The sequence below is a fragment of the Pleurodeles waltl genome, chromosome 2_2 (genome assembly GCF_031143425.1).
Source record: "Pleurodeles waltl isolate 20211129_DDA chromosome 2_2, aPleWal1.hap1.20221129, whole genome shotgun sequence".
Lineage (NCBI taxonomy): Eukaryota > Metazoa > Chordata > Amphibia > Caudata > Salamandridae > Pleurodeles > Pleurodeles waltl.
The window spans coordinates 1,130,401,828-1,130,416,039 of record NC_090439.1 but is presented as its reverse complement, the minus strand read 5'-3'; the positions used below and the strand labels follow the sequence as shown (position 1 = coordinate 1,130,416,039).

The following is a 14,212-nucleotide window of genomic DNA, read 5'->3' as shown; positions in this document are numbered from 1 at the left end:
GTGAGGAGGTGATTTTGCTGGATGTGGAAGGAGGCGGACGCGGTCAAATATTTGATGATGGCAAAGGTTTCCTTGCTGCTGTAAGTGCCAGTGTCCATGCGATCTGCAAGATTTGTGCACATGGTGTCCATATCTGCTGGGGATGGCATAAGCATGAATCCTTCTGTGTACCAGCTGGCCTGTCGTGGAGCTCTTTCCATTGGGTTGCAACTGAGGTGAGCCAGGGTGTCAGTGCATGCAATGATCCAGCTGTTCAGGTATTTTATGTTTACAGCAAGTCATGAGATGCCAGCTGGGGCAGGCAATTCCGGTGGTGGCAGGTCTGTGATAGCCTGGCATGGGTAGGCTAAAACTGACGAGGGTGTGGTCTGTCCAAGCCATAGTTGCTGGCTTGTCGACTGTGATGTTGCTGATAGAGGAGAAAGTCGGCTAATTGGTGTCTGGTGGTGTGGTTGGGTAAGGTAACGTGCTGAGTGGGGCCATGTTATCTGAGGATTTCGAGAGGGGCTGCAGAGTTTGGGTTGGAGCCATCTTCTAGGTGAAAGTTAATGTCTCCAAGGATGGTGAAGGTGCTTGCACTGATGATGAGGGGTGTGATGAAGTCTGTGATGTTGCTGCATAGTTGGTGCGGGGTTCAGGTGGTCTCTATATGAACATTACGAGCATTCTGCTCAGGGAGAAATTGGCTGTGATGCATATCTTAAACATGAGGGGTTACATGTAGCTGGTGGAGGTGTCCCTCTAGGTGAGGCAGCTGATGGTATCCTTGCATATGATCACAACTCCACCTCTGGGCTGACAGTCTTGTCTAATGATGTTGTAACTGGTGGGGATGGCTGTAGCGATGTCCGGTGGTTGGGTTTAGCAAGGTTTCTGTAAGAGACAGCAGGTTATGAGCATGGTTGTACAGTAGATCCTATATTTCTGTGGTTTGCTTGGTGAGCTAGTGGGTGCTGAGGAGCATACATGTAAGTGTGGCATGTTGTGTGTGTGGTGTTTGATCTTTATGAGTGGGTGGCTGGTTTCTGTAAGTGTGAGCGAGTGAGGTGCTTGGTGTTGTTGGTGCATGAGTGGTGCGTGTGTGGCTGGTGTGAGAGTGTGCATAAGAACTTGCAGGATGTGCATGTGAATGCTCCTTCTGTGTTATGTGGTGCAGTGTGCAGCACTGCAGTGGCCGGGGTTAAGAGCATGGAGGAACACAGCATGGTAGGTATTGGTCGGTATGGAGAGAGGGCACTGTCTAGGCTGGAATAGCTACAGATGCAATAAAATAGGTCTTTGGAGGAAAGAGGAGCTCAGGATTTTGTGGGCAGGAGACCAAAGATGTCACTTAGTGTGCCAATGGATGAAGAGAAATCCTGTGATGTAGCTTCCTGTGCAGATGGATGATGGGAAGTCCAGTGATGTCACATCCTAGGCAGATGGCAATGGGAAATAAAATCCTCTTCCTTGGCTTCTTCTATTAAAAGTGATTTTGGTGGGAACCCAACAGTGTCAATTCCTGTGTAGACGCATGATCGGAAATCCAGTATTGTCACTTCGGGCCAGATGTAGCAAGGCTTTTGCGCCTCGCAAACGGCGAAAAACGCAGTTTGCGAGGTGCAAAAGCCTCTACGCGATGCAGAAGCGCATTTTGTGAGTCGGATCCAACTCGCAAAATGCATTTCCGACTCACAAATAGGAAGGGGTGTTCCCTTCCTATTTGCGACTCGCAACGCGATGCAAGTTGATTTGCGACCGCGAAAGCAGTCGCAAATGAACTCGCAGTTACCATCCACTTGAAGTGGATGGTAAGTCATTCGCAAACGGGAAGGGGTCCCCATGGGACCCCTTCCCCTTTGTGAATGAACACAAAAATATTTTTTCAGAGCAGGCAGTGGTCCTATGGACCACTGCCTGCTCTGAAAAAAACCGAAACTAAAGGTTTCGGTATTTTTTTCGAAGTGCAGCTCGTTTTCCTTTAAGGAAAAAGGGCTGCAGATGGAAAAAAAAAACTGCTTTATTGTAAAGCAGTCACGGACATGGTGGTCTGCTGTCTCCAGCAGGCCACCATCCCCGTGAGTGCCCAGACTCGCAATGGGGTCGCAAACTGCGACCCACCTCATTAATATTAATGAGGTGGGTCTTTGCGACCCCATTGCGAGTCGCAGAAGGTGTCTGAGACACCTTTCTGCATACCAAATTGCGAGTTGCAATTTGGGAGTCGCTCGGACTCGTAAATTGCAACTCGCAATTTGCAACATACCTACATCTGGCCCTTCCTGTACAGATGGGAAATTGGAACAGTTTATTCTTAATCACAACAATCAGCTAGTCAAAGACATTGCTTCCTAAGCATCAGTGTGTACCTTTCTCGTGATTCTTCCAGCAGCTCACTCTTAGTCCTGACGATCGGCCAGGCCAGAGCATTATGTAACAATCATTGGTGTAGAGTTTAATCTTAATTCCAAGCAGAGCCTTGGACTTGTGTTGCACTCACTGGACTGTAAATTAGTTTTGATTCCTAGCAGGGTCAAGACATTGTGTAGCGAACTTCAGCACTTGTACTTAGCCTTATTCAATTTGCTCCTGTCTGAGCTGTGCTCAGCTGCCTCCTGGCCATTTTGATAGCATGAAATGCCCAGTCACAACCATGCCGAGCCACATAGTCTCATTGCACATGTATCAAGACCCACCCTCACCCCGACAGATGTCAACAGCTTTGGATGCTACTACCAGCTAGTTGCAGGCAGTTTTGGCTCCACAACAGACTCAGGCCCATATTTATACTTCATGATGCAAAACTGCACAAATGCAGTTTTGCATCAAAAAGTATAGTGCCGGCTTGTGTCACTCCAGAGCGCCAACCGGGTGCCAAATTTATGGAATCCCGCAAGCCGACGCTCAGCTTAGGCTAGAGTCAGAAAAAAGGACGTTAGCCAGGTGGGGATGGCAGTACGGGGGAAGGGCTTTTGTCTAAAAAATTACGCTAGACTGGTTAGAGGCAAAAAAATGGCTTTAACCAGCCTAGCATCATTTCCTGACGCAAAACCATCCATACCACATGACTCCTGTCTTATAAAAGACAGGAGCCATGCCCACCACCCCAATGCCCAGCACAGGGGACTAGTGTCCTCTGGGCATGGCCATTGCACCCAGTGCCATGCAGGGGGCCCCAATTCAGGACCCCCAATGCCACTTAATTTTTTTTTTTAAATACTTACCAATACTTACCTGGGATGGGGTCCCCCATCCTCTGGTGTCCCTCTGGTGTGGGTGAGAGTGTTCCTGGGGCTTGAGGTGGGCACCTGTGGGCCCAGTCCATGGTGTTTGACCATGGCGCTGTCCACAGGTCCCCTAACGCCTGGTCTGACCCAGGTGTTAAATAATGGCGCTAAACAGGCTCAGCACCATTATTTAGGCCCGTCTAAGGCGCTAGGGGCTTTGAGTCATTTGTTTGTCCGCAAATGCCTACCTTGCATCTCATTGACGCAAGGTGGGTTCACGCATCCCAAAAAATGATGTTAACTCCAATATTTTGACGCTAGACGGGTCTAGCTCCAAATATAAATATGGAGTTAAGTTTGGACTGAATTTGCGTGAAAAAAATGATGCACATTCAGTGCAAACAGAGTATAAATATTCCCCTCAGTTCCTTGAGTTCCATGCAAATCAAGACAGCTGGGCCTTTCTCTGTTCCCTCCGTTCAGCGTGGCTCCACTCCATAAGGGTACATCAGCAAGATGTCTTCATGCCAGAGAACAGCACCAGTGCTTCTGTATTTGGTCTAGGCTCAGATCCAGCCCTAGAAGCAGGGTTTCTCTATTGGTCTAGGCTTACACACAGCCATAGCAACACAGTGTCCGTATTGGTCTAGGTTTAGACCGAGTGCTAGCAACAGAGCTTCTGTATTGGTCTAGGCTTGGTCCCAGCCCTAGCAACAGAGTGTCTCTATTGGTCTAGGCTCACACCCAGCCATAGCAACAGAGTCTGTATTGGTCTAGGCTTGGTCCCAGCCTTAGCAACAGAGTATTGGCTGGTGCGGCAGAGCTGCTTCCAAGTATCAGATACAAACACACAACGGTTTTTAAGAATCACTACATACTCAGTTCAAAATTGCCCTTAACAAGAAAATCCCCATTAAATGCACATTCAGTTGCCAACCCAGAGCAGGGCACATATTGGAGGGTGACTGGCAGACACCAAATTGTCAAAGGAATATGTGTGTGTTCCAAGAGTGACTGTGCAGCCTCTTTGAGCAGAGTCCCTCTCTGAATTCTAGACTGTTCCAAACTCAATGCAGAATGCTGAGTCACAGATGTGTATTCCACTAGTCACAGAGTGGACACTCCAAGCCCAAATAGATTCTTGTCAGACATATCTGGAGCACAGCAGCCTAGGCAACCAAAACAGTCCTGGTCAAACCCTTTATGTTGCCTAAATGTGACTGTGAATTCCCTAACACCTACCTAAAGTCAGACCTTCATCTTGTTCATCAATGTAAATGTCCTTTCAGAGAACACATACTAAACGGCACACAGATACACAAGCATGTTACATGCAGCACACAATCCACACAGCCACAAACTGAGGAAAATGAAGAAGTTCAGATCTGAAGGCCTGAACTGATTTTGCACCAGAAGGAGGGCCACTCTTGCAGAGACAAGTAAGCACCCTGCACCCTTGCAGGATGAAACCAGTAACTACTGTAGCTCCATAGCCTGGTGATCTGTCAGTAGCCACCCTTCAGTAGGAGCAATGGTACACAAGGAATGTACCCTCTGGCCAGTAGAGGTTTGTGGTCTGATGAGATGAACTTTAATAAAGAGCAAGGCAGGGCAGAAACCTCCAAACATGCCTCCATCCGTCCGTGCACCTTCAGCAGGTCACATAGTGTACGACTTGTCTCTCTTAAAAGGACAGCTGTCCCTGTGTTCTAAGTAGCTGTATAAAATGTATTATTGTTTTCATCACCACCCCCAAAAGGGGAGGCAGTCGAGATTGATGGTTTCCCTGGAAATACCTGGAGTCTCTTGGACAACAATGCTTCCTCTCTGTAGGAAATGAAATGGCAAAGCTGCTTTGTTTGAAACATAGTATTAGAAATAGTATAAACTGTCCAGTTATTGCTGAACAACATGGATCATGTTAAGACAGCATGGGGGGTAAGTACCGTTTCAGTTATTGCCACTGCACATCCCCCAGGATGGAGGTGAGACATCACCCATTGAGTTGGACTTATGGAGTCCAGAAGAAGGATTCATCTCAGCCAAGTGAAGAATGGTCCTGCTGTCCACACAGCTGGAAGGCAGGGTGGGCTGTGCTTAGAAGAGGAGGGACAGGCCCTTCTGTAGAGAGTGGTAAGTCAGATTGCTTCAGGTGTCTTCTGATCTCTCAGAGCCAGGAAGGAAGGGGTTTCTAATCTGTATGTGGTGTGCATTGCTGATGTTTGAAGGTACATTTCCTCATAGTTGTGATAAATAAGGTCAGAGTTATGGATTCTTCACAATGTGAGCCTCTGATTTCCCTTCCGCTGGTTTGTTTGTGGCTTAACAGTGCAATCATCTGCAGGATCAATTGTTTCCACCATTTTTAAAAGCACATAGAATGGGCTTTGTCTTTACCCTGAGAAGTATCACTCTGCCACATCTTGCTATTGGCTGTTTGGTGTATTATTCCACCTCATATGTAGAGCTTGCAATACTTTCTTATTACAATGCACGGGGACTATTTTTTGTCTGAAAAGTACACCGGGTTATCATACATGAAATAGTTTTTTCATAGACTCATTACATCCCGAAAGCAATTTTTCTTAATTTGGTTTCAAGCAGCAGGCTTTTTTAATGTTCTGCTCAGAGCTTAAAATGCAAGCCAGGCCTGTTAATGAGGCTAATGCTTGATAAACACTCAGGAGCCTTCTGACCTGTACCAACCTCTCTAGAAATGAAACTGAAACCATCTGGTTCATTACAGCAATAACATTCATTGTCTACAGAGAGCTTTACTCTCCTAGTTTCTTTGGAAGGAGAAAGGAGAAGGTAGGATCTGGCCTTTACTGTTTCAGGCTTCCAGTAATTGCAATAAGGATCTCAACCTTACCTGAAAGAAAACTGTCCATTAGACTGTGCCTGTAGACCTTTTTCTAAACTAGGCTTTATGTAACAATGTTGTTATCTGAGTCTTATAATATTTTTTTCAGATATGTCTCTAACTCAAAACAAGCCACATGTGGCTATAACTGAATGCAGTACTTTGGAATTTCATCTCTTCATCCTTCCCTTCTTACTTATGTCTTCCAGCCCTCTTTTGGTCTCTGTTTTCATTCTTCTATTCTTACATCCATCTCTTTGGCTATTTCTCCTGTTCTGTCCTCCATTCTTCTTTCATTTCAAATGTGCTTGTGTGCACAGCCATCCTCTGCCCTTCCTCTCCTCCCCACATTGCTGCTGTACAGTCACATCAAACCATCAGAAAGCCTTTGACACATTCACATGGCCTATGTGTTCTTCTGAAGTTAGCAGGTCTATTCTTTCAATGATCTATGAGGAGGATGTTTATACAGTATTATACACAGTATTATATTTTCTTTTACAACTAGAAATAAAGGGTAATGATTTTTGGAAAATTGATATCCCTTAAAACGCAAGCACCTCGTCAGAAAATACTGCTCTCACAGGTAACCTTATATTTGTTCTTCATGGGATATTAAGTTGCATAGATAATATGTATAACAGTTGGTGTAACACTGTAAGCATGTTGGCATCAAAACAGCTCATGCAGTGGGCCAGATTTGCAAGGCCTCAGTGACACTCCAGTGGTGCTTTTCAGTGCACCATATTTACAAGGAGGAGTTAAGCCTCTTTTTGTGGCTTAACGCCTCCTTGTAAATACGGCCCTCCTGATACAGATTTCTGAATCAGAGGGGCGTGAAATGGGTATTGCTGTGGGCGTTCCACCACAACACCTATTGCTTTTGAAACTGCCCCAGGCGTAAATCTGAGCCAGCGCCAAAAACTAACACCACCCCATGGGTGACATTATCATGGCACAACGGGGAGGAATACTTTTACTCGTTTTTTGCTCTTTCTAAGGTGGCTGCAGTCTGCAGCACACATAGAAGGAACAAAAGGCCATGAATGATTGTTTATGTACAGGAACAATCTATCCCTTCAACACAGACACCCTTGCACTATGGTGCAAGGATGCCTGTGTTGGCACAGGCAGCTTAATTCAGTGTTGGCACAGGGCAAAACACAGTGGTGCGCTGTATTCCTGTAAATATGGCGTATCCCTGCATTTCAAAAGTGGCACAGTGTGGCGCTATTTGTGGCACAGCACTGCGTTGTGCCACTTCGTCAGAAATCTGAACCAGTGTTTCTTAAACTGTGGGTTGTGACCCACTGGTGGGTGATAAGCCGATTTTTGATTGGTCACGAAAGTCCAAGCAATAAATAAAGATGCCTATAAATGCTGTAATTATATTGTCATATTTGCTGCCCTTCAAAGACTGAGGTTAAAGGTCAGGCTATGTGTTAGCCCTGTCCTGTACTGACCTACATCCAGAAAGCAATCATTTTTCATTTGTTTTCATTCATCAGACATTTTTTATGTCTTATTCAGAATAAAAAATGCAAGTCTCACCTTTTGGTGCAGCTAATGCTTAATAAACATGCTTGAGCCTTCTGTCACCTGCACCCACCTTTCTTAAAATTAATTTGAAACCTTCTGGTCCATCACAGCAATACCATTATTTGACTTCAAGGGCGCTGCAGTCACCTAGGGTCACATTATGAAATCCCGCTGTGTTCAGGCTGGCGGTCTAAACACAGACCGCCAGCCCGTAGAGGACCCTGCTGGCCAAATAATCAACATTCCGCTGGGCCTGGACATTGCCGATGGCTCCACATGGAGCCGTCGTCAATGTAGCAGTGCGGCGGGTACAGCAGCACCCGTTGCGCATATCCCTGCCTGTAAATCGGGCAGTGACATGCGCGACGGGGCTGTGCACGGGGCCCCCATTCCGCCAGTCTTTTCCTGGCCGGGGAAACTGCCAGGGAAAGGCTGGTGGACACAGGTTCTTTATCCGGTGGGCAGCGCTGGTTGCAGCGCTGCCCTGTCGGATAAGGAACTCTGCGATCGTCAGGCTGCCTGGCGGTGGCGGAGCTCCGCCTGTGGCGGTCCAGCAATGAACATAATATGGCAGTCCGGACTGACATGCCGGTGGCAGTAATTACCGCCACCGCCGGCATGGCGGCCTGGACCGCCTATGTTCATAATGACCACCCTTGCTTCTTTAGATGGAGAAGCTGGGGTTGGCTTTTATGTTTCAAGCTGCAAGTGATTGGAACAACTTTCTGAATGAATGATCTCAGATTGGCAGAAAGAAAGCTGTCCTTTAGAACAGCCTGTAGACCTTCTTCTCATCTAGGCATTGTTACAACATTCTTCTGTGCTTCTTATGTTACTTAGTTCAGATTTGTGTCTTATTACAAAGTAGCCACATGTGGCTATATCTGAATGTGGCACCTTGAAATATTATCTCCCCTTCCCTCCCTACTTACTTCCTTCTTCTAGCCAACTCTAAATATCTGTTTCCAAACACTTATGGGGTCATTCTGACTCCCGCGGGCGGCGGAAGCCGCCCGCCTGGCGGGAACCGCCAGAAGACCGTACCGCGGTCAAATGACCGCGGCGGTCATTCTGACTTTCCCGCTGGGCCGGCGGGCGACCGCCAGAAGGCCGCCCGCCGGCCCAGCGGGAAAGCCCCAGCAACAATGAAGCCGGCTCCGAATGGAGCCGGCGGAGTTGCTGGTGTGCGATGGGTGCAGTTGCACCCGTCGCGATTTTCAGTGTCTGCTTTGCAGACACTGAAAATCTTAATGGGGCCCTGTTAGGGGGCCCCACGACACCCGTTCCCGCCATCCTGTTTCTGGCGGGAAGGGAGTCGGAATCCCCATGGCGGCGCTGCTTGCAGCGCCGCCGTGGAGGATTCCCTGGGGCAGCGGAAAACCGGCGGGAAACCGCCGGTTTCCGTTTTCTGACCACGGCTTTACCGCCGCGGTCAGAATGGCCCCTGAAGCACCGCCAGCCTGTTGGCGGTGCTTCCTCCGTCCCTGGCCCTGGCGGTCCATGACCGCCAGGGTCGGAATGACCCCCTTATTCTCATATCCATCTCTTCCTCTGTACCTCCAGCCCTCTCTTCTCCATTCTTCTTTTACTTTCAAGTTTCCTGTCTGCATAACTATTCTCTGGCCTTCCTTTCCTCCCCATTTTCCTGTACAGCCACATCAATCCTTCAAAAGGCCTTTGACTCATTCACATGGATTACGTGTTCTGCTGATCGTAGAAGGTCTATTCTCTCTATGGCGAGGATGTTTACAATGTTTTATATATTTTTTTACAACTAGAACCAGTAGCTGACGATGGTTGGATCACTGATATCCCTGAAAACGCAAGCAGCCCGTCAGAAAATACTGAATACCCAGGTAACCATATGTTTGTTCTTCATGTGATACGAAGTAGCACAGGTAATTTGTTTAAGGGATGGTGCAACTCAGTGAGCACATTGTCATCAAAACAGGCCATGCAGATAGAGCAGTGTTTCCCAAACTGTAGGTTGCGACCTACTGGTGGGTCAATTTTTGGTGGTTGCAAAAGTCCTCGTAATAAATAAAGATGTCTTTAAATTCTGTATTTATCTCGTCACATTTGCTGCCCTTTATAGACTGAGATCATATGTCAGGCTTTGTCTTCTGACAATTTGCTGCTTATTATTTTAACATGCAAATTAGTGTTACAAACTCCTCTCACTTTGCAGTCAAAGAAAATTAAAGTGTATTATGTGACAGTCTTACTGGGGTACAGGGAGTGTGAAAGGAAAGGCTGTGGAAAGTTATTGTTTGTAACACACTGCAAAACGTAAATGTGTTTACATGAACTGTACAGATCCAGCAGTTAGGTAAACAACAATGGAGCACATTTTATATTCTAAAGTGTAATGGAAAAAAAGATTTTAATTAGACCAGAACAAATCAAGACACTTTACTTGTTGATGCACAAATGAAAAATAATCACTGAAACCCAATTTGTACACATTATCATTTGTGTGGTAAGTAGGTTTTTCAGTAAAACTGTATGTCTGTATGTCTGTGTAAATGTAGTGCCCATTTCAATTGAACATTGACTGTATGTATATGACAGTGTACTACCACCAAATATTTTATGATGGACTTGGCCCTCTCTGCAGGGTCATCCACAAACTTTGTACCTTCACTCTCCTGTTTGCTGAACACTTTTTTGTTGGATTATAGGACTTTGCATACTTATCAACTGCTAGGTAGTGCTAAAATGCTTGTGCTCTCTCCTTTAAACATGGGGAAATCAGCTTACACCCAATTGGCACACTTAATTGACTTGAAGTCCTTAGTAAAATGGTACTACATGTACCTAGGGCCTGTAAATTAAATGCTACTAGCAGCCTGCAGCACATACGTAGTCTTTTTAGGCCTGCCACTGCAGTATGTGTCCAGTTTTAAACTACCATTTCGATTTGGCAAAATAAACCTTCCTTTTTAATACATATAGGTCACCCCCAAGGTAGGGCCTAAACAGTCTGTAGGACAGAGTGCAGTGTATTTAAAAAATAAAACTTTTCAGTTTTATAAGTCCTGGTAGTGTAAAACTCTTAAATTTGTTTTTTACTACTGTGAGGCCTGCCTCTCCCATATGATAACATTGGGTTCTTCAATTACCTTTCATAATTTATCATGTTCAATTGGGAGCAGGTAGAAACTGTGAGTTGGGTGTGTCAAGAATTGTAATTTCAACCCCTCTTTAATGGCACATTCAGATTTTAAGTCACACCTCTGTAACTGCCACTTTTAAAAAGTTGACATTTTCTTGTCCCAACCATTTGGTGCCTGCAGCCTGTATCATTGGTCATGTGACTAGTTGTAGCTGACAGGCGGTCTTTGTGTATTGTTCCTAGACAGTGAAACAAAGGGGGAATTGAAGTTGGCAGCATGGCCCATTTCTGACTTGATGAGAGGGCTACCACACTTGCACATCACAAAGACTCTGCCTTAACACATTCCCAAAGGGTTTGACACTAGTCTTTGTGCCCTCAGGCCAGCTGGGTCTAAAGCTAGCACCAAAGATAAATATTGGACCATCAGACCCAACTCTCCAGGTGACCTCTGGGCTTGTGGGAGAATCAGAAGGACTGTGCTGCTCTGCTGTGAGAAGGACTATTACTCTGCTGCCTGAGTGAGAAGGATTGGACCTGCGTCTTGAACCCTAAATCGCCAGAGTAACAACAAGGGCTAGTTGGCTGGCCTCCTGATCAGAGCCTCAGGGATAGAAAAGCCTCCAACCACCTTGAACCAGCAGCGCGACTAAGTCTGCTATGAGCCTGGTAGTGCCATCCCAGTCCTGGACCCTTTCAAGTGGCTCTGGAGTTGCTCCGCCAACCCAGCTGTGGTCCTTTGGGCAGAACCGACTCATTGTGATGTATCTCCTCACCTTAACATTAACGGCAATTATGGACTAAACAACATGAATCCATAATCAATAAAAACTCAAAGATGTTCTGGACACTTAATGGTTTTCGACATGACAAAAATAAGTTAGGAGGTATCATATAAATCACAGCAAGTGAGATACAAATCTTGTAAAATTGTATGGTTCTAGTTTTCAATAATTAACTACTCAAGTTACTATTCTTACAGTTATAAGTTTGAAACAACCATAGAGGAGGTAAGTACTTTCATGGCAGAAGCAAAAACCTCTTGTGCTGCCAGACCTAATGGGATTTCATTTCTGATTATACAATAAAGAAAAGTGCAGCAAATTGGTCTATACTCTTGTAACTCTAATTCCATTCTCTCTACGGGTAATATTCCCTTACCCAGGAAAGAGTGCTTTTTGCAACCGTTGTATAATAGAGGTCCTAAATCAGAACCAAGCACATATTGTATGATAGCTTTACTTGATGCAAATGTCAGACTTTTTAGTGAACTATTGTTGATGAACTTAGCAGATTGGGTAGCAAGTTCTTCGGTAATTACCCCTCATCAAACCGGTTTCAAGTCGGGTTGTTCAACCAAAATTGTTTTTTCGAAAATACTTTTTATTTTAAAGACAAAAAGTATTTATCTGTTTAATTGAAAATTCTAATGCATTTGACAATGTTGATCAGAAGACATTTTGGTCAAAATCTTTGGTAGCACACTTTTAAACTTACTTTTTAAGCTACAGTTGGATGCCTGGGTCCAGGTTAAATTAAGTGATGGCAGGTTTTTAACACTCTATGCTAAAACATCAAATGGCCCAGAACAGTAGCTCCTTCATTATTTTTATTAAATCTCACTAATCATTTTGCAACTTTAAATATTAAGGAGGGAGGTTGTCCAAAACTTGGTCACTGCTCTGGTGGAGCATTGATGCCAGCACCAACAGAATCGAATAGATCTTTGTCATTTTGAAAGATTTCTCCTCACCATCAGCCGCCTCCAACTTGATCACTTCCTCACAGGATCTACGCAACACTCTCACAATTCTTCAGCAGAAAAATCACACCCATTCTTCAGACTGCAACACGGACCCAACAGACCTCGCCAAATGTCTCCCAATCTTATCCAGTGCTAAACACATTGGCGGTCATTACAACATTGGCAGTAAAACCCGCTTACTGCCATGCAGAAGTCCGCCAACACACCGCCTCTTAAATCCGCCACAGCTATTATGACCCACAGCTCGGAATCCGCCAAAATTCAGACACCCACACAAGTCCGCCACACCAAAGGTCAGTGATAAACTGGCGAAAACAAAACCTCCACCGTCACGCCAGCAGAAATACGCTCACACTATCACGACTCAAAAATCCACGCGGCGGTCTTTCAACCGCGGTATTCCATTGGTGGCACACACCGCCGCGCTCAAAATACACACACATTTACAAAACACTACCACATTGGACAAATCGAAATACACACACCTGATACACATACACACACCACTCCCACACACCCATTACAATACAAAACACACACCCACATCACCCACAAACCCCTACAACCAGAATTACAGAGAGGCCAGAGAGAGACACCACAAGCAACTACCAAGCATCCAGAAGGAACACAATACCATCACCCACAGAACTTCCATGCACCTCACACAACACACCACTAAATATCACTACACACACCACCCTACACATCACCCACACCACCCCATGGCACGGCAAAGACACCCCAGGTTCTCTGAGGAGGAGCTCAGGGTCATGGTGGAGGAAATTGTCCGGGTAGAGCCACAGCTATTCGGATCACAGGTGCAGCACACCTCCATAGCTAGGAAGATGAAGCTATGGCGAAGAATAGTGGACAGGATCAATGCAGTGGGACAGCACCCAAGAAATAGGGATGACATCAGGAAGAGGTGGAACGACCTACGGGGGAAGGTGCGTTCCGTGGTCTCAAGACACCACCTTGCGGTTCAGCAGACTGGCGGCGGACCCCCACCTCCTCCCCCACAACTAACAACGTAGGAGGACCAAGTCTTGGTGATTCTGCATCCTGAGGGCCTCACAGGAGTAGATGGAGGAATGGACTCTGGTAAGTCAATTCTTAACTATTACATCCCCCACCGTACGTGCATGCTATCACATACCCCCACCCTCACCCCCATCACTCAAACTCCTCACAAATGTCCCAACATCACAAACCACACATCCTAACACCAAGCCCTGCATGCAACAACAAAGCATGGACACCCATCACCAAAGCATGGCCACTGCACATAGCCATACACCCCCCTAAACCACCATCACACAAGGTCCCACACAGGAATGCAAGCACTGGGGTACACAGTCACCCACCTATTGCACACCATAGCACACACAGATGTAATAAACATCCTTTTATACCTCTGCAGGACCCCTACCCAACGTCAGCGGACAGGAGGGTCCACACATGTCCACACCACCAACAGACGAGGCCCACAGTGATGACAGCAGCTCTGTCCAACTGGATCTAGATGACCAGGCCGGCCCATCGGGGAACTCTGGACAGTCCATTCCCCTGACACAGTCACAGGCCACCACAGAGGCCCTCTCCAACATCATGGGAGCCTACCACCACTCCCAGGAGACAATGGCAACAGTACTGGCCAAGTTTCAGGAGACCCAGTGCCTGCAGGAGGAACAGTATTTGGGCTTCAGGGAGGAACTCAGAGCCAT

At 46.2% G+C, this 14,212-nt stretch overlaps 1 protein-coding gene across 2 annotated transcripts in view; it reads left to right on the top strand.

Annotated features, from left to right (window-relative positions):
- Positions 1–14,212, top strand: part of LOC138282943 (uncharacterized) — a 150,195-nt gene that overhangs the window by 29,406 nt on the left and 106,577 nt on the right. For both annotated transcript variants that reach the window (XM_069221009.1, XM_069221008.1), the window contains exon 2: positions 9,387–9,464. In XM_069221009.1, coding sequence (XP_069077110.1) covers positions 9,387–9,464 — 78 coding nt within the window. The remainder of the gene's footprint in view (positions 1–9,386; positions 9,465–14,212) is intronic.